Here is a 26874-nt window from a genome sequence, read left to right on the forward strand (position 1 = left end):
CTTGGGTGATTGAGACATCCGTCTGCGTAAACAGTTTTCGTACCCAATGCAATGTCCTATAATAAAAACAAAAGGTAAATGGACACACGAATTACCGACATGGACACCGAAAAAGTACCGTTGAGACGGGAAGACTTCGTGCTGAGGTGAGTAGGTTTTGTCTTTCGATTCCTGATGATGCATGATGACACGTTTAGACGTACAAAGTTTGTTTTGTATGACATAAATACAACTGTATGTTGCGAGTGTTGACGACAGCAATCCCTGTTAAATTGAGAAAAAATAGCTTTTCACAACCTAACTTGTGATAATGTTAGACATCATGTCATTACAATTTACATTTTGTGGAATACTCATTTCTAGCACGTTAAAAAGAGTTTTTTTTAGACTTAGACACCACAGCGATACGGGATCTGCGTGGGCAGTGGAAGGCAGTGGTAGTGTTGACATGAATGAGCCTGAGTGAGGGCTGGGCTGATCTACCATTTTCTATTTTTTTAACCATTTGTTTTTGTTTTTATACATTGTAAATGTAGTAATAGACTCTACTATAATTCCTGCATAGTCTCGAGAAGTGCTCATGTTATGTGTCACAATATTATCAATTTAAACAAAATGTCTTTGATGTCATTTTCTTAAATTCTATAAAATTTACTAAACCTAACTGCGACAGCCGCCGCACGAAGTCTCCGGGGCTATACTAAACCTACATGTAACTATACACAGCCCTGTCGCTGTACACACAAGTGTATTAAAGTCGCGATAGGGCTGTACCGTGTGGACACTACGTTACGTAATCTTATAATTCCGGGGCGCCGATACTATTTTGAATTACTGCACCATATTTGTTACTGAGACTACATGTACAGTACATGAGATGAATTCATGAATTCATGATGTACATGAATTGTTTCAGCGCCATCTGTGGGATCATTTCGAAACCATCTAACGGTTGATCACAGTGGCTAATTAGTTTCGTCATATATTCTATGTGCTTGTAAATATCTGTAAATAAATTGTATTATAATGTAAATAGCTCCAGTCTGCAAGAATCTTCAGTCTATTGAAGGAGGCAGACTTAATCAGAAGAAGAAGAAGAAGAAGAAGATGAAAACTTTATCTATTTAGCTACATGTACCGTCTGTAGCTATCGATAGTGACATACAGATATTGCAACTTACCGAAAAGGAAGCCTTTTTTAATCGTATACACTGCCGAAATTGTAGAGATCGCAGAAATGATTCGAAATGTCGGCGCAGCACTGCCAAATAATGGGCAAAGGGGGTGCTGTCAACCGTTCGGGCGTACAAACTCTAGCAGCGCAATTTGCATTGTTCAAAGCTGGGAAAGATTTACTGTATTTTGACTCACCCAGCAATGATCACAGCATTTTTGCTCAGTGTATGTTGCGCGAGGGATTACTATGGACTGATATACCATGCTCATAGTCTAAGCATCTCAATTCACATGAGTGATTTGTAAAATTTATGATAAGAATTTAGAAATTTTCAACAGTTCTGTTGCTGTGTGGCCGTGTTCGAGGGGTTTAGTAGATTGGTGTATCACATACCGTCAGACGCCGTGCGCTAGCACGGCGTTTGGTGGGGCTATACACTGTACTAAACCCCAAGTGATTGGCAGATTATGCTGTCACCCTGTGAGTGTAATGGGCTCAAATGTGTTTTTTCATTTGCTTCTACGGAGTACTGCTACATGTACTATTAAAATCTACAGTTATACGAGCTTGACCGAAAGATCAGTCTGTACATGTATCTTGTTGTCAAGGATATGTTCTTTGGAGACTATCCCCGCGTTCACATTAGTCCCTGTGATGCGGGGAAAGTCCCACGCTGCGGGACTTTCTCCTCAAAAACCATAATGTGAATGCTCGCTGGGACTTGTCCCCTCGTCCCCGCGAAGCAAGTCGGGTACGGGGACAAGATTTGGAGGGGAAAGTGACCTTGGGGCAAAATTGATAGCGTCCAGCTGTTGTCATCAAATGTGCGAATGCGCTATGCCTGGTTGCAAGTGGCAGAGCTCGCCCCAAGCCCCAAATGCCCCCACAGCTCAGGGACAGATGAGATAGCAGTGTGGACGGTCGGTCATAAAAAGATAAGATCTCTTGTGGCTGTCCCCGCGTAGCAGGGACTAATGTGAACGCGGGGTATGTCTGGCTTCATGGTACAAGTTGTATCTCCCGTAAAAGTATTTCTTAAGTAAAAAAATGACGGAAAAAAAAACCTCCTCCAGACAGGTGGATTTTTCTGTCCACACACAATAACATGTATGGGCATAATCCTGATCAGAGTGATAACACTGAAGTATGTACAGCCATGTTGAGTTTGTTTGAAAAACTGGCATGATATCTAGATCCTACATACATGAATTGTTTGTAAGTGTCTAGAACCTTCAACAAGCGTAGCCTATATGGCTATAGACTTGACTGAAAAAGTACAGTGTATTTTATCGTCAGGGATATATACCCTGTATGTTCCACCGAGACTTCATGATCTGGCTTTTGAAACCCCGCAGGAGGATGACTGTAAGAGAGTAAAACATGTCATAAATCTCCTCCGGACAGACAAATTTTTCTAACTCTAAGCGTAGACTTGACCGAAAGATCAGTCTAGATATGGTCGAGGATATACAATGTACATGTAGTATGTTCCGCGGAGACTCTGTCTCTCTCACACCTCCCTGGTCTGTCTGAACGATCAGTCTACTCTAGATATTGTCAGGGATATGTTCCACAGAGAATAGTGAAAATATCTGGCTTCATTGAATCCCTCTTGTCAAAGTCAAACAAATTTTACAAGATTCCTCCAGACAGACAGATTTTCTGTCTAAGCCAAGGCAATGTTATCATATCCATCATATTGCACCAAACACACACTAGGAAATACTGTACTTGATGGAGTGTGGATAATAATGCTGTATTTTCAATCTCTCATTTAAATTTGAACCGAATTGGTTGTTGGCAGCATTGATCTCGATGCCAGCTTTCCTGGCATCATGCAGGTCGACGTGCTCTTTGTGAGCGACGTATCGCAGGTAGCCATCTACCTGATATTACATGACTTACATTAGTTGTATCTTTCAGATAAAGTTGAATGACGAAGTTGAAAGAGGTTGTTTGAGAAATGCGCGCATGTACAGTTTGTACTTGTGCATTGTACATGTGGGCAATTCCATGAGAAATGTTCACTTTAGTGAAAAAATGAAGTTTTGAGTTTCACTTTAGTTCTCAAATATTCTAAAAAAGTAACTTATATATTTTCATTTTTCACAAGTCGCATCTTTGTCATTACAAAATTCGGTATTTTTCTCAGTCAATGAAAATACTGTATGATGTATTGCAATGACACAAAAATTTGGCTATTTTTAGAGAGTTTAGTGTTCCTGTCTCTAAAGAAGGCCAGATGTATGTCCTAGAGGCCTTATTCAGCTATTAAATCATAGTCCAGTGTATATCATCAATGGAAAATCACAACCAACTTCCTTAGCATTCATCAGTTCTTGACCCATCGATCCTCAAAGTTGTGTGATTTCTATAACATTTGAAGCGTCATGTCCGTTACGTTTTTTACTATAAGTTTTCATAGCCAAGAGGAAATTAGTGTAAAGTTGCTGCAAATTCATTTTCTATGTTAGGATTGAATCCCCTTGCATGTGTGGAAACCACTTTTGTATACCACTTCTAGTTTTCCTGAAAATGGCGTAACGGACATGACACTTTGCGTAACGGACATGACACCTCAAATTAGACAAGTGGCAGAAATAACACTGTGGCCCAGTGAAACAGGGTGGTGATTAGTTTTAATTGCTTGAGGATAGTAGGACATTTCTATACTTGAGTAAATAATTAAGTCTGCACATCACTCCATAAAACAAAAACAAGCATACTTTGCTTTCTGCCACTAGAAGACTGTTGATTTTAGATGACCTTGCTACCCTGTTACACCGGTTTGATCCATTCCCACCTCTTGTAATCCTGACTGATAAACAGTAGCTGTCATTCCAAGAAGTATTTAGACAATGGAGTTTTCACTGTAGGCCTTCCCTTTAATACTTAAAATGAGCACTTTCTACATATAAGTACATTGTAGACCACATTTAACACGTATCCACCATGGAGTCAACACAACAGCCAGGAACTCCTGCACAAATGGATCCTTGTGCATTCAATGAGCATGATCACTGATGATACAGCAACAAAGAATCCAAATGTCACCAGCATCAATGTCTTCAATGATGGTGTTGCCTCATAATTAAAACAAAAAGTTTATACTGCATCTATACCACATGTACGTGTACCTCTCTCATCTCTCCGACTCTATAAATCCACACCTTCAGTGGCACTTTAATGAGATATCACTTGCCAAGAGGGCTGAAAATGGAATTGTTTGCTTTATTAAAAAGCGTGTTGAAAGTACATGTAGCTCTATCGTCAGAGAAAGTCGGTCTGAATGCTGCCTAGATCCATTTCATCAATACAACTAAACCAGATGTACCTCTATGCCAAGGGATATACCGGCATATGACAGCACACAGCATCGTACCTAAAGCACAATTTTGAGATGCTATGAGAAGATGTTTATCCACTGAAAGGTACACTGTATAATCAGTTAAACCAGTTGGTAGGGAAAACATCCAGTATTTCAAAAAGTCCAACTCACACGCTGGTGAGAATTAACCAGTACACCACTCTGGCAAGCCTCAAGAAGTGCCTGAGCAAGCAATATTAGTTGATTATACAATTTGTACGAGTTGAATTTGCCGTGAAGAAAACAAGAAATACTTTGTTGCCCACGTGACCACTACATTGTACATGGAAATAGATTATATGTTATGAAAATTCTCAGAAAAAAGGGGCTTGTTCATTCACTTCTAGCCAAGAAAAGAAAGCATTTGTTGACAATGATAAAGTACTGGTACTAGCAGTGGAAGTTTTTACAATAGTCTATCCAAGATTGGATAGCAGAGGATGATTCTACTCCAAGGATGACATTAATGCCAAATGAAAGAACTTTGCAGAAATGAGTTATACATACCTTAATATTTCTTTCAGATGATCACACTACAATTTGATAATGGTAGCAAACAGTTTTGTGGTCCTGTTTCATTGCATAAATGTTGCCTGGGTGCATTTCAATGATGTTGTATTCAAACTTTTTATTTCATACAGATCTGGTTCGTTCTGTTTTCTTTGCCTATCCGCAGATATGGAGACATGGTCTTGTGTTGTACTTACATGCCATTTTGTGGTACTCTGGGCATTGTACTCCATGTGCTTTAGAGTAGCTGTTAGATCACTGAAACCTGCAACAAAAGGACTTTTTGATGTTTTGTTCAAGAACATAATGTAGTTAGCAGTGTTCAGTTATTTTAATCTCTTTATTTTGAAACAAAGAAGTGAAAATATGGTTCACTTTACAAGGGTGTCATGTCCGTTACGCTAGTGTATAATACTAAGTATCAAATGTTATGCCACTACGAAAAAAAATAGCCATAGTATAAGATAGTAATATGTCCTGTTTTGCTATGGTGGGTGGTAGTAACTAGAAATTTGTCACTAATTGTTGCTAGCTGGTGCAGGAGCGAATTTGTTTTATATTTGTTTGTTTTGTAAATATATAAAAAGACTAACCCCCCTAAAATGATATGAATATAAGAAATATTACACGATTGCAGTTATGATGTGTATCCCTATGTACTAACCTTACTATGCCAACAACTGAATATCTGCTAAACCTTGTAATAAAAAAATTCTCTTAGCGTAAAAAAAGCGGACAAAACTGTCATGTCCGTTACACTCGAAGTGTCATGTCCGTTACGCAATATTTTAAACTACTGAAAAAGAATGAACAGTAAAACTAGTCTAAATTAGGACTTTATGAGTAAAGCATGACCCAAAGATCTAATCAAGACCAAAACCAGCTGCATCTTATCCAAAAATTCACAGGAATTTTCATAATGGTAAGTAGATCAAAATGCTTTGTCCATTTAGTGTCATGTCCGTTACGCTTGCAAAAAATGCAATTTCTCAAAAACCACTTGATATATTTCCACGAAATTTTCTGTGTACGTTACATATACTGAAATGTGTCTGATAAACTCAATTAGAATCTTTTGGAGACTCCCAATTTCACTGTGTGATGGTTTGAATTACAAAAAAGTGGTCTGAATGTCATGTCCGTTACGCTGGAATTGACCATGTGTCTTCCTCTGTCTCAGTGTCTGTTTGTGTGTGCTATACATTTTTTGTAGGAACTGCAGTTCTCAACCGACTTCATTTAACTTGTCTTAGATTATATAGTATTGATTTCTAGCCACAGGTTAGTAGAAAGAGTGGACATCACATATATTAGCTGGCTAACTAAAGTTTCATATTGTGTAGGTAGTGTATTTAGTGTTCATCGTGATCACTCGCTGAGAGAGAGAGCTGTTTTGAGCGATGACATGAAAGTCAATATTGATATCAACGCTTTCTGTCTTCTGATAGATGATCTGTTTCAATTTTACACAAGTAATAGGAAATATTCTATCTTAAAGTATTTCCTGTGATCTTTGTGCAGTTTTAGTGGGCTGACATGGATACAAAGGTACATTAACACCGAAGGTTTATTGAGCCAAATCAGACAAACTGTGAGAAAGCAGTTGCCAGTGAATCTGAATGCATACAAGCCATCATAAAATAATAAGATATTTGTTTGATAATAAAAATCTCAGATCAAGGATGAATGATCCTTACTGCTCTGCAATTCTGGTCATGTACTGATAAATGATGTCATTACTGATCATTTACTTTTATATATTACATGTATTATTGTTTCATCCTGCTTGCTACAAAGCTGTACAGTATGTACATTGATGACAAAAAAAAAGCTTAGTATATTATAGAAGGAATTTGTATCATATCTATACTGTATAGTTAAATGGATGAAAAAAAATGTTCCTGAGATACAATTGTTATTTTTCATAGTCTTGGTTAGTGAGAAACAGCAGAGAGAGAGAGAGAGAAAAAAAAACAAACTTATGTGAGTTTCCTGTAACTTTTACACTAATCACAATTCTTTCGTCTTTGTATAATTTTCTTATCTCTCCACTTCCCTCCTTTTTGGTAAAACATTTCCATTTGATATTGTATAGTTGATATGTGTACAACTGCATTATACAAAGTGTAGTGAGATGGGTCCCTGACTTCATTGTGTGCATAATTGTATAATAATCATAGGTCCCTTCATCACCCTTGCAATGCTGTCTTCTGCATTGTTGGTGATATAAAAAAAGAGTATATTATGATAATTTGCTCTTTTTTTTTATATCACCAACAATGCAGAAGACAACATTGCAAGGGTGATGAAGGGACCTTGTGAGCTAGTTTAAAGGTTGTGTACAGTTCTGGTCGAGGTGAAGATTTAGCTTTTAACGTTTTGTGAGATATTCAGAAACCACTCTATGAGATGTCAAAGAGCATGCAATTCTAAGGGGTATCAAAAGTTTATTCGATGAAAATCGGTTTTGAAATGGCTGAGATATCCAAAAACAAGGTGAAACAAAGAGATACTAATAAAGTTGGGGCATGTCGCCTTTTATTATTACATGCTTGTAGCACTTTTTTTGGATATCTCAGCCATTTGAAAACCAATTTTCATCAAATAAACGCTGAATCCTTCTTAAGATTACATGCTCTTTCATATTTCATACATAGGAGGCTTTTCATTTTCTCACTTAGGAATGTTCAAAACATGAATCCCTACCTCAACCAGTACTGTACAGTCCCTTTAATGGCTGGGATTATATCTGGTGTGAAATGACAACATTCACTTTCTTTTTGAGAAGCAAGGAGTTATTCAGTGGTCCCCCTTTTGCCAACAGTTGAATCCTGTTGCATGATCTTGGAACTTGTGGCTTATATTACACATGTAAATGCATATACATATATATATACAATATGATTATTCGTGTATTGGGAGTAGCATGTCCCTATTAGACTTCCCAACTGACAACATTTGGATGATAAAAATTTCCTGAAAGAGTGGTGTTTTTGATAGGATAAAGGATAGGAAAAGAATCAGTTGAGCTTAACTTGTAAACATGTGTGTTTTATTTGGATTCAGTGTTCGATGCAGAAACTGTAGTGGAACACTCTGAAAATAGGTGGAATATTTGAAAATGTTAAAATTGTTGAAAGTGATCATGAATAGAATGAGCGACCCTCTCTAGATAGACCTCCTCAACAGTTTATGATATTAGAATAGTGGAACAATCTCAAGGAAAGCTAAAAAAACCCCCACCTTCCTGGTACTTCCATTTGAAACCATGTGCAAACCTCATTTTACAGCAATGTCTGTGATATTAGTAGATTTGCATTTAAATGGTAAGAAAGTAAACATGTAATTCCTTGGATGAAACATTATACATTTTTGATTTCAGATGGTACATGTACCATTGCTTTTATATCCATGGGAAGAATGATTTGTGGGAAATATCTACTTCTTGTTAACCTGTTGAGGACGAGTCCCGAGTATACTCGGGCAAGTGTCTATGGGAAATGCGTGTTGTAGCAAAATCAAACCGTCCTCATCGGGTTAAGATGGAAACACAAATGGAAAATTGAGCCACAGTATATTTGCATGAATTACTTGCATACTTGCATGAATTATATCTATATCATTTGTTTTGTTGTATAGCCATTATATTAAGGTCACATATCAGAAAAAAAAAAAAATAATCTTCACAAATTTCCATATCTAATATTGTCCCCTCCCCCATCTAGTGCAAAGGATCTGGTTGAACTCCATCAGAACAAGATGGTGATTCCGCCCCGGGGTCCCAAGGAGTCCCACCCTGATGGCAGCAGGCGTCAGGAGGAGATGGCGGAGCGCCGGAGGGAGCAGCGACAGAATCTCATCAAGACTCCCAGGATCGCCAAAATGTGAGAGACCACCTCACTAAATGAAACATTCTTGTTTCATGGGATAGGCTTTCAAGGGAGAACAAGTCTTCAGCAAATTTCTGTCCTGTCTTCACAATTGGTGCCCAGTATTCCAGAGAGATCTGAAGTTACTGTATGTTTGTTATCTGTATTCCAAACTCCTCGAATGTCATTTTTTTTTTTTTTTTTAATGAAGGGGTAATTCTATTAACCTTTGCAGTGTAACTTTTTAGTTTCTGCAAACCACTATATCTCAATAAGTGGTTCAGCATTTGTTGCCTTTTCTTAAACTAAACCCATCAATATCCCCACAAATTGTTTGCTTTGATCAGAGGGTCGCATAGCAATGCAAATTTCTTGCACCCTCTGTGAACACCCTCAAAAAGTCAAAGATCAATTCTGAATTTATCTATTTTACTGCACATCTCCAGTCCATGCATCTTTAAGGCATATATGGTAGATTCTGTACCATATTAATTTGTGTAAATTTTGTGAGTTAACTAACCCATGAAATTATTGCATCATATAGCATAAATGAGCTACAGCTGTATATCATCTCCAAGATGGGAAATCACTACCATTCGTCCTAAAAGTGGAAGCTACTTGTGTCTCATACCATCACTGTGAATCCTAAATGCTGATTCAACAACTTGCAAAGTTTCCTTGCAAGTTCCAATTCACCAAATACTGTACTCACAAAATTCTTGCCATACAGTAATCTTCCAGATTTGTAATCTTGGTCCAATTGGCACTTTTCAACTTGAAAGCACAATCCCTTTTATGCAAGCCTTTTCAATGTTCCTTTTTTTTTTTTTTTTTTTTTTTTTTTGAGGAGACTTCTGGAGTGGCATATGTCTAATCTTGACTCTGACAATAAATATCTCTATCCCTCATTGAAAAAAGATGTCTTGTTTTTATCCTAAAGGTATCACTTGTGGCAGAATTGATTGAACTGTTATTCCTTATTCGGCCAACCCCTAAGTCACTTGACAACATTACATGCTCTCTGAAGTAACTGAACATGATTTGATCACAAATTAAACATTGCTGAATAGAACAGGACACTTGCTATTTTGATACTAAATGTCATCGTATGATGTCGTTTGAGTGATATTTTGAGGAGTTAAGGAAGAGGACAAGTTTGCTCTCCCCTGGAAGACTGTTCACATACATGTCCACAGGAAACATCCTGAGACAACCAACACAAGGGGGAGGGGGGAATTGGCCTCTTTATGATAGCAAAAGTCATAGATGATAAGTACAACTGGCTAATTCATGACATTGGGAAAGTCCTGTTACAGTGAAATGTCAAGGCAGAGTTTGTGATTCATTTTGCTGCTGTCATGATAAAGACAGTCTCATACTTCTTGAGGTATCTTGTGTACCCATCAGAGTGAGTCACATTTTCATGGTACCTTTTTTTTTGTCCAAAACAATAGATATTGTTTCTTAAAGGTACTGTTTACCATTGGGAGCAGTGATTTTAAAAAATGTTCAAGATATCACATTTGATGCATATGTGTTGTTCAGTTGTGTCACAAAACATCCATCCATATAAAAAATTACAAGAAAGCCTAAGATGTAATTAGATATCACTTTTTCTCAATAAACCATAACTGTAGACGGTTTAGTCTGGAAACATTTTTATTATAACCATTGTTCACATTTTGTATATCTAAAAATACTTAACATTGATTATACTGATTAAAATTTTTACATTGGGTGTTTCTATCCCTAACTCACATTTTAGAACTATTTTGAAGCACTAATGCGGGGGTTTTGTTTCATCTGCAAATAGTAAATTATGCCTTTAAAATTTTTGTTCTTCAGGTTTTGTCAAATGAGTGTTAAGTTTTATTTGTATTTGTCTTTTTTCATGTTTTAGTGGCAGCCTGTCTATGGGTGTGTGGGAGCCAGATAAGGAGTTAGTTGTGGTGAAAAGTCACAAGGTTTGTATCAATTTTCAAAATCTGTTTGACTGGTCTGTGTGTCGTCATGTTGCATTTTGAACTTTGGGAGTCAAAGCAGAGATCTGCCATCCTTGTTTGCCAGAAAAGGCAGAAATAACACCAATTCTGGATGACCATGCATTACTCACTAGTTGTTAATGAGGGCCATCGTGAACGTGAATGTCAAGAGTTGAAAATGATGGCTTGTTGTGATGAAATACACATGTATGCAGTGTTGATATTCCAAAAAGGATATAAAGAAAGAATAAGAAAGGGAAAAAAGCACTTGCAGTTGCTTCTTAATTTAGCTCCAAAGCAGTCAGTTGCCTTGTGATTTTGCGAAAGGTCATCTATCACAAACCATCTATAACTGTAGAAGGAGAATTTACACCACAAATATTCAGGAAATGTTCCATTGTGATCACCCAGAAGAGAAAGCAAAAGAGTATTTCTAATCAGGCAGTATTATGTCATTTTTCTTTGCTGTTTCCATGAGGCGACCCTGAAGTGCTCTTGACATTGTCAACTAAGTCCAACTGTTTCATCTTTTTAAAACTTTTAAAACTTTAATTCTTAACTTAAAAAGTTTTACTGCTCTGATGCATGAAATTTAGAGTTTTGTTCAAGCTCATTTCTTGCACCCTCATTGTATATCATTCCCTTGGATTTGTTGTTTTTGTTCTTTGTTTCTAGGGCAAATTCTGGCACACGATGGGATACATGTTACAGGGTCAGAAATACTTGTATCCAGAGGAAGGGCTCTTTCTCCTAGAAGTGGTAAGCTGAAAAATGCTGGCATTCAGAGACGAAAATACACACGTTTGCACTTACAGACTTCGGGAAAAGTCTTATGACATCCTGTGTCTTCATTCTGCTTAGTGCTGGAAGAAGGCATACAATGAACACTGTTAGCGTGGGTGTTGATGACGACTTCTTTTTCAATGCCTCAAACGGAGGGTCATTCTCATTAGTATACACCATACACTTTTGAAAGTTACAGGTGAACCATTTCATAAAAATGCATAAACCATACCATATCATTTTCAGGATGACTTACAACAAAATTTAGATTACATGCTATGCAATGAGGCAGTAGGGACATTGTAAGTGGACTGTTTACACTGGTACACTGGAAGATACATACCAATGTATCAAAAGTTGTCAAACAATATATGGTCAGTTTGATTTGTTATAGATCTCAAGGGGCAGAGTTTGGTACTAGTAGGTTTATAGTAAAAAGGACAGATTTTCAACCTGGCATGGTGAATCATAAAGGAAATGAAGGAAGGGTGAAGAATTCAATTTTTGCATGTTTGTTGATTGAAATCTTTGATGTCCACATTTGCACAGTTTGATCTTTTCTTTCATAGGAGGTAGACTAATTCAAATAAGATGGATTGTTGCAATTTGGAGTCAATATTTTCCTCACAATGCATTGAAAGAGTAGTATCATTCCTAATCTTAGTGACTCATCACACACAAACTTGCCAAGATTTAAGCACTGATTTTTGTACTACTTGCTCACTAAAACCAGTGTAAGAGGTATGTCCGTATACTCCTCTTCTTCCTTTCTTCTTCCTTTTCTTAAAGGACAAGTTCACCTTCATAAACATAAGGATTGAGAGAATGCAACAGTATTAGTAGAACACATCAGTGAAAGTTTGAGGAAAATTGGACAATCGATGCAAAAGTTATGAATTTTTAAAATTTTTGTGTTGGAACCGCTGGATGAGGAGACTACTACAGCTTGTGAGTCATATGCGTACAACAGTATAAAGAAAATGTAAAGAAAATTCAACATATTTTCACTTTTTTCGCATAATAAAAGAGCTCTTGACTTGCCTCTTTCTAAAGGGAGGGGGAATAATATTACCCACAACATTTGTTGGTAACGAGTCGGGGGAATGTGCACTTTTTTTCAAAAGATGACATTTTGTGAAATTCTCTATATATTTTCCTTACATTGTTGTACGCATGTGACATCTAAGTTATTCACACACTGCAGTAGTCTTCTCATCCAGCGGTTACAGAAAAAAAACTTCAAAAATTCATAACTTTTGAACGGATTGTCCGATTTTCCTCAAACTTTCAATGATGTGTTCTACTAATATTGCTACATTCTCTCAATCCTTATGTTTATGAAGGTGAACTTGTCCTTTAATTATCTTCTTCTTTCTTCTTCTACTTGTACTTCTTTTGTTCTTGTTCTTCTTGTTCTCCTCCTCCTTTTTCTTGTTTTGCTTCTTCCTCTTCTTGTTGTTCTTGTTCTCCTTCTTGTTCTTCTTCTTCTTGCTCCTCCTCTTCTTCTTCTTCTCCTTCTTCTCCTTCTTCTTCTTCTTCTTCCTCTTCTTCTTCTTCCTCTTCTTCTTCTTCCTCTTCTTCTTCTTCTTCTTCTGCTTCTTCCTCTTCTTCTTCTTCTTCTTCTCCTCCTCCTCCTCCTCCTCCTCCTTCTTCTACTCCTACTCCTTCATCATCATTTTTCTTCCCTTCCCATATTTGTCTTCCTCCCTCACGTTCCTTGTTTCTGTTGCCAGGGGTCCATGGAGCTCCACTATGGTGGTGTCCCGATGTCCATCCAGAGAGCCTACAGTCTTCTCATTCCAACATACTTGTCCAAAGAACATTACAGGGTAAGAAAAGGAGATGTTCTTCCTACCATGGAGCTAACGTGTTGCTACTGTCTCTGGCAGGCCTTGCATGGGTTTGGCAAGTTTCATGAAAGATGACAGCCACAGGGGGATGATTTAGCCACAAAACTGATGGGCTCTGTTTCAATGTTCCTGAGAAAAGATGAAGGCTAGATTTTTCATACCAAGCTGCACACACACATATGCACAACCTCCTCCTGTCTCGACACACACATGTATGTTAATAGTAAGGCTTCTGTTTGCGTTTGCGTTTCTACTTTGAAGGTGTTTTATTAACTAGCCTTAGCCCAGAGTCGTTTTGACATTTGAAGAAAGAGACCAGGGTCCCTATGTTGATCAAACCAGTTCTTTTTCCATCTATTTCACCTCCACCAAGGAGGTTTATGTTTTTTATCGGTGTTGGTTAGTTTGTTTGCTTGTTTGTTTGTTTGTTTGTTTGCCTTTGCAAAATGTCTCAAAAAGTTGTGAACATATTTTTGGATGAAACTTACAAGAAAAGTTGATTATGCAACCGGGAACAGATGATCAAATGTTGGTAGTGATGTGGGAATTTTTATGGATTTTTGACCTTTTGGCAGATAGAGTCAATGAACTTCAAGAGTTCAAGCTGCGCATACAGTATTTGAGGTTTGCATGTGTGTGGTGTGGTGATGCGCCGTGCAGCTGGAAGCTTATGATGTATAACAAAAGGCTTCTGTATTGGGAAATTTGGCAATGTTAAGCATGCATCTATGAATGGAAATCAGTGATCTCTATGGAAGAATAAGATCAGTGGTGGAAATGAGCTGCTTGGTGGAGGTCTACACTCTCAGAGCACTTTTCTAGTTTCATTTTGAGTTCATTAATGCCATGTCTTACCTTATAATTGCTCTACTTACCTGAAACCTTTGACCTGCATTTTTTTGTTGATGATATACATCTTATCACACCCAATCTCCATTCACTGTTAATGTGTCCACAGTTGCCAGATTGTAATTACTTTATACATTGTTTATAGAAAGTGAGAAGATACATGTACAAATACATACAGAAACACAAAAACTGCTTAGGACTGAAATTGATGAATGTGTGGTTATAACAAGCATTACAATACTAGTAGAGTACCAAAGTGTTGATGTCACTGTCTTTTGTTTGTTTGAGCATGGTTAGCAACCATTGTATTCATAGATATTCCTGCTATGTGAGGTTGCTAAGAATCAGTTTCCATGGTAATGAATGGCTATGATGTCGCACTTTACTCTTTTGAGAAAACATACATTCATACTAGTGATAGGGAGAGTTTTACATGATACATCCATTCTATGAAATGTTGTGTATATTTGCTGATGATTCAACCCTAGGTCACAAAAGAGATGACTTTTTTTCCGTCTTGAGCAATCCATTTAGACAGAGGTCTGACTGTACAATGCGCTTCCGTTATAACAAAATTCCAGATACAACAAAGTAAAAGTTCAGACTGCAACATTATCCGCTCTGGTTTTTTATTATTCATTTGTATGGTTAGAACGAAATTTTGATGTAACTAAAAAAAGAGACCACTGTAGTTGATTGAATCATGGCTGAAAAGTTCTATCTCATCCCACTGTTTTGAGTTTGCACAAACATAGTGGCTTCATGGCATGATAGATAATCATGTCTATCCATGTTGATAGAGTGGGCAAGTTTGGTTCATTTATTTCTGTTTTTGTTTTGTTTCTGTTTGTTTGTTTCTGCAGGTGTACTGCCATCTGATGCGCTTAGGCTACATCACCACCCGCCACATAGAGTGAGTAATCTGAATTTTAGGCAGGAACCCCAGACTGACTGAGAATGTGGAGTTGGAGTACATGTTTCACCTCCCTGGCTCTTAATGAATAGCCTCGCAGTAGCATTTTGCAATTTCATTCAATCAATACGTACACTTGCTCTACTGGTGATAGGTGTTACTGTTTCACAGGTTTAAGAAAACTTATTTGAATGTTTCTGTTAACTTTTTTTTTGTTTTGTATTTCAACAAGGATGAAAATCAAGCATTGTTCATGACTGAATCATGTTTGAATGTAAGTACTGTATACGCCGAATATTTCGTGAGGTTTTTATTTTCGCCAATTTTGCGAGTCAGGTGCTATTCACGAAATTAAAGACACGCGAAAATATTGACTCTGATCCCGATGTGGATGTGATGTATGCGTGTACATTTCTCTGTTCAGTACAGGACTCCACGATCGCAAATTTAACCACTCGCGAAATCGTTGGAAATTCCCAATTTGCAAAAATGTAGGCTCGCGAAATATATGGCGTTTACAGTATTCAACAACAATAACAATAACAAAATACATGTGAAATTGACATTTCGTCACACTCAAGTGCAATTTTTAAGTCACGCACAAGATGACTTGTGAGAAAAAACAGAGTTTCGACGTGGGTCTGAAGATGCGATGAGATGCATCATGTTACCCCATACCAAGGCTGGGGATGTCACATAAATGTGCTTTGCAACAGACTGTCCATCCTCCACAAAAGATGGTCTATTATTTCATTGAGATCTTGTTCTCCTGTTATGTGAGTAATGTTATGATAATGATAGAGATTTGTAGAACCATGATCAAGTCGTGCTTTTCTCTCCTTTCAACAGATCTGATATCACAGACTATGAGTACCGCCTGCGCATGCATCAGTACCGACACACCCAAAAGCTGGCCTACCACAAGGTCCAGGGCTGGTTCCAGCAGATAGGTGATGAGCCGATGAACTCTATCTGGCCCGACAGCGACCTCAACCTCAACAGCCTGTCCACCGACTCCCTCAAGACCTCGCGGAGGCGTGACGGGCGGATGTCAGCGACGAACAGCAACGCCAACACGCACAACAGTGGAGGCAGCGTAGTGCAGTCTGGTTGCGACTCATCCGAGGTGGGAAGTGCGGGGGAGATGTCGAGGGTGATTAAGGCACGTCAGAAGGTACACCGTGCCAGCGCCAAGTATGGCAAAATGTGCAGTGAGGACAAAGGGCAGACCGGTCTGAAGCAGAAGTCTAGTAGTCAAGCGGGAACGTACAAGTCAGATTCTCTGACGGGTGGACAATTGATGAAATTCATCAGAGATGTGAGTGCAGAAATTTCAGACGACTCGGGAGAGGCCTCCAAGGGAGAGAAGGCCGCAGCTGAAAACTCTGAGCAAGGAGGCAAAATCACTGAATTTGTTGAACCTAAGATGGCTGATATCGGCGAAAAAATTGCCAAGGCTATAAAAGAAGAGTCAGATGAAAGTTCAGAGTACTCGGATGGTCCGGTCTATCCCGAAGAAAAAGAGGCGAGTAAAGAATCAGCGTTTGATGAAACCAGCATAAGCCTTTTGGACTTCCATAGAAAAAGGCTCGGCGGCAGCAGTGAAGAAGGCTCCAACCGAAACAAGAGGCTGAAGATGAGTGACATTGAGAGCAATAGCAGCCTGGAAAGGAAAAAGCCGCCGTCATATTCTTCTGGAGGTGATCAGTGCTTGGCGACAACCAGAACTGAGAGGAAGAGCAAAACCGTTCAGGATGACAGTGGTAAGGACACCCATAGTGACATTGAGCTTTGTCCAATGCCATCCTTGGACAGGCCAAAGGGCGTGATGACCAGCCCCGATGGAGCCTGGATTCATCAGAGAGTGGGCAAGGGTAAAAAGCATGGCAAGCAGGGAGGGAAGTTGGGGATGAAGCCACCAAAGGACAAGTCCAACGAGAGCCCCTCATCCGACCTTGGCCTCTCAGACGCGGCCTCCTCCATGTCTGTAGACTTGGAGGAGTTCCTGGACATGGTGGTTCCCATGTTGCATGGAGCTCCAAAGGGAGCTGTCGGGGATAACAGTCAGGAGCTGCAAGCCTATCTGGAGTATCCTCACTGGAACTTTGACAAGATCACCCTGCCAGACATTGCATCCAACATGAAATCCTCTCTCCTTCCATTTCCAGCAAAGGAGCTGGTACCCGCCAGCATCGCAGAAAGTCGTTGCATCGAAGACTTCAGTACTGTCGAAGGCAAGCAATTAGAACTCACCAAACTCTGCAACAACAACAAAATGCTGCTTGCCAAGTCGAAGAAGATCATCAACGTCTTGGAGCTGATTGGTGACTGCAAGATGCCAGACAAAAACCAGGCTTCAAAGAATCCCTCCAAAGAGGCGTCTGTGGAACCGGACAACTGGAAGGAGTACAAGGAGAAGAAGCAGCAAGAAGACAAGAATATGACAGAGCTCCTCAACTCACCTGTGGGACATCTCTGGCAGGGCGATGTCAAACCTCTGGTGAAGCCTTCTGATGCTAAATCCACAGGTTAGTTGAGCTTTACTTGTGTGTTCAGAGTTTGTCTGTAAAAGGAAAAAACACCCTCCCCCCCAAAAAAAATAAAAAATAAAAAAAAAAATAAGAAAAATAAGAAAAATAAGAACTAACACACAAAAACCAACAACCCAAGAACAGCAACGGAAACACACACACACATAAACAAACAACAATCCCTTTTCTATATCTTACTCTCCTACTAAATGCAAGTTAGTGTATAAAGTGTCACCTTGTTGTTATTGACGTTTGTTTGTTTGTTTGTTTTTATTGGGTGGGGTGATTTTGCTTGTGATACATTCATTGACATTGTCTTTCATTTTTCCTGTTGCAGGCCATGTGCTGAACAAGTTGCAGGTCATCGACGGGGCCAACTTGACCTGTGAACATTCTGGACACAGGTGAGTTTAATGAGCAGAGAATGAGATGTGTGTAGAAGGAATACACTACTACTGCTGTTTGCAGGGTAGGAGTCTTTGAGTTTTTGATGAAAAATTCCTAGCTATTGGGGCTACATCTGATTATAATTTTCTGTTTTGTTGACTTGCAAGTCAGTTTTTGCTCCCCCTCCATTAGAAAAAAAAGCACCTTGTCACCTCAAAGGGGTGTCATATGATGTTAATTTGAAAAGATTTTTCTCAATGAGTTTCGTGTATTAAATTGTGATGTCACAGTCAGTGCATGACTACTGCAGTACAGAACCAATAGGTAGGTTTAAAGATGAACAAAGTGCAAAGTATGGCCTTTTTTTCTGAAATTTTCAAGTAAGTAAATGTATGTATGTATGTATGTTTGTATGTATGTATGTAATGTCAAGATTGACTCAATGACTTCAAATGTCATGTATTCAGGTGAAAACTTTGTATTCACTTATTCGACCTCGAGCAATGTCATAGTAACCGATCTAAGATGAATGCATCGGTATGAATTGGTACAAAAGCAAGAATTTACAGGATGAAGTCACAGCGCTTGAGCAGATGGTATGTGTTTGGCAAGAATTGCATAGCATGTATGGAGGCATCCTTGATATTCCATTGTATTACATTTTTGTTTTTACACCTCTGCCATGAAATGTCACCGGATGCATTATGTTTTCAGGTTGTCCGTCCTTCCGTCTGTCCGTAATCAATTTTGTGAACAGAGTAATTTAAACACCACATAAGGTATGCAAATGAAACTTGGCATACGTATGTGTAAGGGGACGAAACTTTGTGTATCAAGTTTTGGGCACACACTCATAAGATCAAAGGTTACAGGTGAAGGTCAAATACTAAAATTTCACCATTTCCCTTGCAATTCCTGAAGGTTTTTTCATGAACTTCTCTCAAAGCATTTTCATGAAAATTGGTTTTTCTTATGGTAATTATTTCCCAATCATGTGAAACCATTGTCTCATTTTGGTAAGATGTTCTGAAGACCTGTTCTGCATACCAATTGCCCTAGTGACATTTCTAGTTGAGTCTTTCATTGGCCGGGAAATTGAGATTATCTTGCTCATCTATTGGAGACAAGTAACTGTAAAACTGGAGTTTTTTGCAATATGGAATTTTTTATGCAGAAGTGCGAAAATGCACACAAATATTTTTACTGTTATATGTACAACTTTTTTAATGTCTTGATTCAGCAGAATAGAAAACACACAAACTTCATCGTACTTTATAAAAGCAGAGCACGAAATTATCCTCTTTTACAGAATGTTTTTTTTCTGAGTTGTCTTCAAAAGCTTCTTCGAGAATTATGTGCTATTCATTTAAACTACTCCTCCAAGCACAATGGTCAGGAACACATTGTTGTCTTTCTTCAAGAGGTTTCCAGTATTCAATCTTTAGAATTCACTCAATGCTTGCTGTAAGAATGTCATTGACTCCAGTACAATGGGGGGGGGGGGGGGGGGGGTTCACTTTGTCTCTGAATGTGAATGACTGGAGAATATCCGGCCTTCCTGAATAATCACATGTGCATGTGCATGTGTCCCGCTGGCTAGCAACGTGGATCAAAATGTGATCTCCTTCTACAGATTCTCTCCACCGCTGATAGACTCCAAGATATCCTTTGATGTCTTCATGCCAAACAAGAAGTACAAGAAGACCAATCCAGGCCAGCCCAACTTCTGCGTCGTTGTCTGCAGGTAAGGAGATAAAACCAAGTTGATATAAAACACAACAGAATAAAATGAAAGTCAAAGCACTGCCACTGCATTCATACTTTGCCAAGGAGTCATTTGCATGTATCTTGTTGTTGTTTCTTTTTTTTATGCTTCTTCACTTGATGCTTTGATTATTAAAAATGAAGAACTGAAGTTTCAATACAGTGGCCTCTCATTGAAAGTTCAGATACAACAAATTCACATTATAATAGAGCAAATTATTGCCCTAAGGTTAATATTTTTAACTTTATTAAACCTTATTATGACATTGTGAGAAAAAGTACTCGAACTGCACACAGGATTTCATTACAATGACAGTGCACTGTACACTAGGGGGCCTATCTGTTGTAAAGATCTTCTGTTTGACGTGTAGGTTTTCTTCTTGAGTGACTTGGCTGATAAACTCATTCTTTGATGAGATGAGTGACTGTGGGTCCCTTTAACTCTGCAAGTCCTGTAGGAATTAAGCTTCAGAAAATGCCATCTCATCATCAAATTGGCAACTCTGAATTTACTCTGTGTCTTTTTTTTTCTAGAAAAATAAGATGAACTTGCAGAATTCATTTATCGTGCCTAAAGTTGGGGGGGGGGGATTAACATCCTCATCAATTTTAGAGAGAAATGAGAGCTTCTAACAGTATAATGTTCACCAAATTAAAGAGCTGGAAATAGTTGTAGGATTAAAGAGGAATTTGAAACTCTGCAACCTAAAAACAATTATATATGAACAGCAAAGGCCTCAAATGAAGCATTACATTTTACTCGAAATGATAATGATTATATTTACAATATGTTTTGCCAAACCACAATAAACATGCCATTGTGAGACCTACTGGGTTTAAAGGGGATGGCTAGTAAATGATCAGTGGGAATCAGTAGAAATGCTGGGGATGATTGTTCCAATCCTTGTGGGTTTCATTTAAGAGTACATTGTATATGTATTGTTGTGTGAAAATTATTCGCTTCAGAATGGTCTCATATTCAAGTAATGTGCAATTCAATGTTTCCAGGTTAGCATGCCTGTACAGTGACGGGGCGATCGTTAACAGGCAAACTGCACATTACTTGAATATGAGACCATTCTGAAGCAAATGATTTTCACACAACAATAGATAATGTACTCTTTAATGAATCCCACAAGGATTGGAACAATCACCCCCCAGCATTCCAACTGATTCCCACTGATCAGTTACTAGCCATTCCCTTTAAGTCCAAATTGCTCCATCATATTTTTTTTTCTAACTTCACTGCCAAAAAAGAAGATAAAGAAGATAATTTTCTCTGTATGCTGCTGCTATACACAGTTGGCAAACTGTATGTTCTTTTCATCATGCCGAAAATACAATCACGTCACCATGAAGACATTGAGTATTGATTTAAATGGTTTAAATGGTTTAAATGTCTTTGTTTGATCCTATTAGTGAGGAGGATCCAGTACCAGAACTGGCTGCCCAGCTTGACCTACTCATCAAGGCAGACCCCATTCCGGTCATTTGGGGCGTGGTCGACAACGCCGACATCAACTTCTACACTCTGAATGACATTGAGCTGCCTGTGGACATCACCCTGGGATGAACCCTTCTTTCTTCAGAAAAAAAAGAAAGAAAAAAGAGATGATGTTGTTGCCAGTAGCGATGGTGGCGTGGATGAAGGAAAGCACATGGGGTTCTCTGAAGAGAAAAAGAAGACTTTGGACAGGTGCCTGGTATCCTCGATAGCCCATCCTGGCCTGTACTCTTTGCTAGGAGGTGTGTTCATGCTGTCATGGTAACCGCATCGCAGGACACACTGTGTAGCAGAAATGAGCTGAAATTGTCCATTCTGCTTTAGCCCTCATTGAAATATACGATCGAAGTGGCGGTGTAAATATTGGCCGTGCATTCCCCGCCTCCTTGCCTTGTAGGCTTTGGACGCGTGACGTTTGTCCTGAGGAGTCTAGACAACTTTATGCCAGGATTGCGATGCATCACAGAAAGTTCTAGGTCTCCCTTTGTGACCTATTACTTGAAACGATTGTTCATCTGTATGTGATGGTGTGTAAAAAAAGTTTTTGTTCCAACTTGAAATTTGTCTGTACTGTACTGTAACATGGTTTTATTCACTTGTTTTGTTTTGTGTTTTGTTTTTTGTTTGTATTTTTTTTTGGGGGGGGGGTGGGGAAGGGGTAAGTAGGCATTTTGCTTACTTTGAAGATCAATATTGGGAGACAAGTGTATTTAATAAGCCAGATATGAATTTTGGAGCATGATATTTAGCAAATCAGAAACCGTAAAACAACGGCAGGAATGGTTACCTTTTTGATTGAGAACTGCAGCGATATGAGAATTATCCCTGTTTATAGGGCAAGTTAGCAATTTCCGCCTCGGAGACCAGACATATTGTATTTGTGTTTCAGTAATATATTTCTCTAAATGGGAGACATTATCATGTTTTGTTGTTCATTTCTCAAAGATCAATCAACTCTTGAATTTTGCGAAAATAAAAGCACTGTAAAATATGTGGGCTACTCAGTGCTCCCTAAACTTAAGACCTTTTATGTGCTCTATGATGAAGCTATCATGGTTGTGATAACGTATACAAGGACTCTCAGTAACATTACAATGCAGTACATGTAGTATACATAGGTACTTCTAACTGCAGTATTTAAAGTGGCTCTGGGGTCTGTTGTGTAGACATGTTGAGGGGTGCAACATGTTATGGGAAGTCTCAAAAGCTCACTGCCAATTTAGAATTTAATCTTAACCAAAGTTGCTGTGGGCATTTCTCATTTGTTTGCGATGAATTTTATGCGTTCGTGGAAACTCGAGGGATGGTGTGGGAAGGTGGGGGGTCATGGGAATGGAAATGTTGATTTTTTTTTATTTTTTATTTTTTTATAGCAGTTGCTTTGTTATCACTTTGATTAAAAAAGTTCTCTCACGTCACCACAGGGAATACAAGATGCTGTATTTACACATCCCTGAGCTCTGCAACCGGCTCCAAGAATGTACTCTATGCGTTTCAGGAGCAGTGGCTGTGGAATTGCTTGGGTATTGCTCTTCTACCAGTGTGGATTTTGAATGCTGTATTTAAAAAAAAAAAACACATCTTTCCGTGATATAATGCTTTTCCTTTGTTAAAAGTCTCACATTGCCTGTTTTGGAGTCTTGATGTCTTATTTATAGTGATCAGGATATATTTTTATCTTTGTTATTTGTTTTACATACATCTCAAGTTCACGGAATACTGTGTTGTCGAAAAGCAGGAGCCAAAATGTACAAAAATAGGAATAGGTCAGCTTTATTATTGTCTGATGTTGAAGAAGTGTGTGATGCAGTATAGTGGAGAATGCAACCTCCTCCCAAGAGTCAAGGGTAGTGCTTATGATTGGATTAATGATTCTCAACCCCCCTGTTTTTTCTTTAAGGATCCAAAAGGGGGAGGGGGTGGGGGCTCCCGCCTCAGTCCCTGGGTTCCACAGCCCCTGATTTGAAAAGTCCATGATGGATTGGTAGATGTGTTTTCAGAGGTATGGAATGTACCAACATTGGTCAAGCATATATGAAACCATGGTACCTACCTGTTTCTATCAGCTGACCTGACAAATGTAACGGCTAGATATTGCATGGAAGTGTTTGATCATACGTTGTATCCTCAACAATGTGGACCAAGATGATGTGACTTTGACGTATCTTCTCCGTTCAAACTGCCATATTTTCTATGCGGACGCAGGGTTCATGGCTGTGGTTTTTAAGGAATGTAGATAAGTACCAGGAGCGGATCCAGGAATTCACGCCTTTAAAAAATTAAAGGGGGTGCGCACATGCCTCCCCATTTTTTCTTGATATTTCTTTTGTTTTAACAAAAAATAAAGAGGGGGTGTGCGCCCGGTGTGCCCCCTCTGGATCCGCTACCGAGTACTAGGAAAGCCCATTATGAGGATGCTGGGACTGTCGATTTTACCTCATTATAACTGATACCTCCTCCTGTGAAAATGCACTAAAAAAAGAGATTAGCTAAATGTAGAAATCAAACATCAGGACTGCCGAATTCACCATCTCATTTTAAGCGAACTCTTTATAATGAGGTAGCCCAGTATTTGCTTTTTTTTTTTTTTTTTGAGGGTGGTTCTTTTTGCAGTGGAGGGATGGTTTCTGTGAATTTGTAAATTCTAGGGCCATTGCTAAAACAAACTTTGTGAAAAGAAATGTAAATTGAAAGCCATGAACAAATGTTAGATATGTATATGAAAAATATATATATGTATGTACAACTGTATATATCTTCTAATAATTGTGGCTTGGAAGAGTAATCAAATTCTTTCATATTGCAGTCATTTGTAGTGTATTGTGTCTCGATTCTCCCAGTACATGAAGTGTGGAAAAGGACCATAGTGCAATATTAGATAACACTTCAAATTGTTTCTGTAAAGTTTTATGTATTCCCCTCTCTGCTTTGGGGGAAAAACAAAATCCACAGAGTAAATTTTGTCAAGGTTGGCTGTAGTATGGCCCTAACCTGGACTTGGCTTGCTTTAAGATTAAAAAAAAATAAATAGAAATAAAAAAATTGACAAGTTTTTCAACATGAAAACCAGCATATTGTAAGTGTCCACACAAACACATGCACACAGCTACAGCAAGGAACATTTATCCAGAGCTATGCATGTCTAAACTACAAGCTAGCAAGACTTCATGTGAACAAGGATCTGTGTGCTATCAAATTATCGAGATGATTGCTACAAACTGTCAATATCAATCTGCTGTTTTGAGGGATTTTTGTTTGCATTTTTTCCCCCTTTTTTTATGAAGAGAATACATTTGTCTGTTCTTTCATTTCAGTGTGTTTATATTGTGCCAGTTTGATTACTAGTCTGCAAGTCTTTTTGTTTTTAATCTTACACAGACTCCAGGGCCCATTTCATAAAAGATGTTAGGATAGCAACTCTTGCTGGAATGGCAACTACCCATAGCAACAACCAATAAGGAAACTAGATTCTTGTCATTTCCATGGCAATTGCCATTCCAGAACTGTGAATTTCAGCGGCACATTTCTTTTTTACTTGCATTTTCTGGTACAGCAGGTATTCTTGGTCTGTAGCACATACAGTTTTATTACATGTACTGTACACCTTACTTTTCCACATTATGAACAAATATGCATGGAAACTTGCATGTTCAACCATTAGAAACAAAATGTCCCCTTTTCTCCACTTTTTGTCTTATTCCTTATTTTTCAAGGGTGGTATTCTGAAAATCTTCCCAAGTTTCCTCCTAAGTCAGAAAGTTAGGAAGTGCCTCAGAAAGACAGAATTAGTATTCTGAAATTTCTTCCCGGAACTTCTTAATGCAAATTAGGCCATCCTTATCCCTGCCCGTGGCTTTTCTTAAGCCATATGAAATGCTGTATCATTAGGAACCAACCAATGACAATCGCATATTATAACCGGTATGACGTACAGTGTAGGGTTGAATACACATGTGTGCACCACGTCCCCTTTCTCATGCTCATTTCGCGTATCAAAGTACATGTTGCGCGCGGTGAATGACAAGTGCCTATCACAATGTTTTGTAGCTTGCTATATCTTTACAACATACATGTACTTAGGACAGGGGTGGGGCTTTCCTAAATATCTTCCTAAAATTCTTTCTTAAGTGCATTCTAGAATACCAACTTCTTCCTACTGTAAGTCAGAAATGTGCGTATCTCATCATTTGCATATCTTCCTCAGTTTCTTCCTAAGTTAAGGAAAAAAGGAAGGAAGATTTTCAGAGTACCACTTAGGAAAAAATGCTGACCTAGGAACAAATTAGGAAGGATTTCAGAATGCCACCCCAGGGCCTCAGTGATTGTTCCCAAACCTAAACATGTACTTGAGGCTTTTTTATATTGATTTGTGTTGGAATATGCTTTTGTTGAATGTCCCTTTTATGAAGTCTGTACTGTGTGGGCTGTGTTATCTGTATATAATGAATTTTCTGTGTATAGCACTGACTAACGTGTGCTAGTGTGCATAAAGAAATGTATTTGCCCACTGGATATTATCTCTCAAATTATGGTGCTGCTCACAAAAACGCTCGTATCTGGAAGAGTCTCCATTGGGTGTAAGTTATATGAATATTATCCATACAAATATGCATTTAATGTAATTGTATGTAAAGCAAGCCACACTTTGTGTCATCAAAATTCATTTAACAAAGGTGTTACAGAGCTCATTGCACAGAGCAAGCGTGATGCAAATAAAACTGGAGCATTTTGTGAAAGTGATATAAATGCACCCATTTACAAAGAAGTGTATGTCTGTCTGTTAATAATGTATGTGTTTCTATTGAAGATCCCCCAAACACACACACACACACACACACACACGCACACACACAAACAAACAAACAAACAAACAAAACCCAACACACAGACACATGGAAAAAGACTAAGATAGTGGTCCCTTTAGCTGTATGCTTGCATTGTAGGCAATAAATCTTACCCATTAAACTGCTGACTGATCTAGCGCCTCTCTCAAAGCATCAGGACTGTCCCCAAAAGAATCACTTTTCTCGACGAGTCATATTTCTCAACAAGTCTATTTCTTTAATTTCTGAATTTCCAGTGTTCTCCTACACACACATACATGTACATTTGTACACAGACTACACAAGAAAGAATGTGCCATCTTGTGAGGTGCCTACAGCTAATCTCAATCCTGACGTGCATTTTAAAACACACACATTTCACTAGAAAGATCAGATGGAATGTGGGTCTGCTGCAGATGGACACAGTAATGTGTAAATACATCTGTGCTGGAATTTGATAAATGAAGCAAAATGCAGTACTGCATATACAGTCAACCCTGCTTAAGTTCACCTCGCAAAAATTGAATACTGTGTACGCCATACATTTAGCAAGTTTAAATTTTTG

The 26874-nt window shown here is 38.5% G+C and overlaps 1 protein-coding gene across 1 annotated transcript; it reads left to right on the plus strand.

Annotated features, from left to right (window-relative positions):
* Window positions 1-99: 99 nt before the first annotated feature.
* Window positions 100-22034, plus strand: LOC139734760 (uncharacterized). Its single transcript, XM_071645556.1, has 11 exons — window positions 100-146; window positions 8780-8938; window positions 10824-10887; window positions 11581-11664; window positions 13422-13517; window positions 15251-15300; window positions 16150-17088; window positions 17137-17828; window positions 18169-18235; window positions 19852-19962; window positions 21402-22034. Exons 1-11 carry the CDS (start codon window positions 100-102, stop codon window positions 21553-21555), a joined length of 2463 nt encoding a protein of 820 aa, XP_071501657.1. The 3' UTR covers window positions 21556-22034.
* The last annotated feature ends 4840 nt before the right edge of the window (window positions 22035-26874 follow it).

This window comes from Diadema antillarum, unplaced genomic scaffold, assembly GCF_040938485.1.
Source record: "Diadema antillarum isolate AM-2024a unplaced genomic scaffold, OU_Dant_1.0 seq00000546_RagTag, whole genome shotgun sequence".
Taxonomy (NCBI): domain Eukaryota; kingdom Metazoa; phylum Echinodermata; class Echinoidea; order Diadematoida; family Diadematidae; genus Diadema; species Diadema antillarum.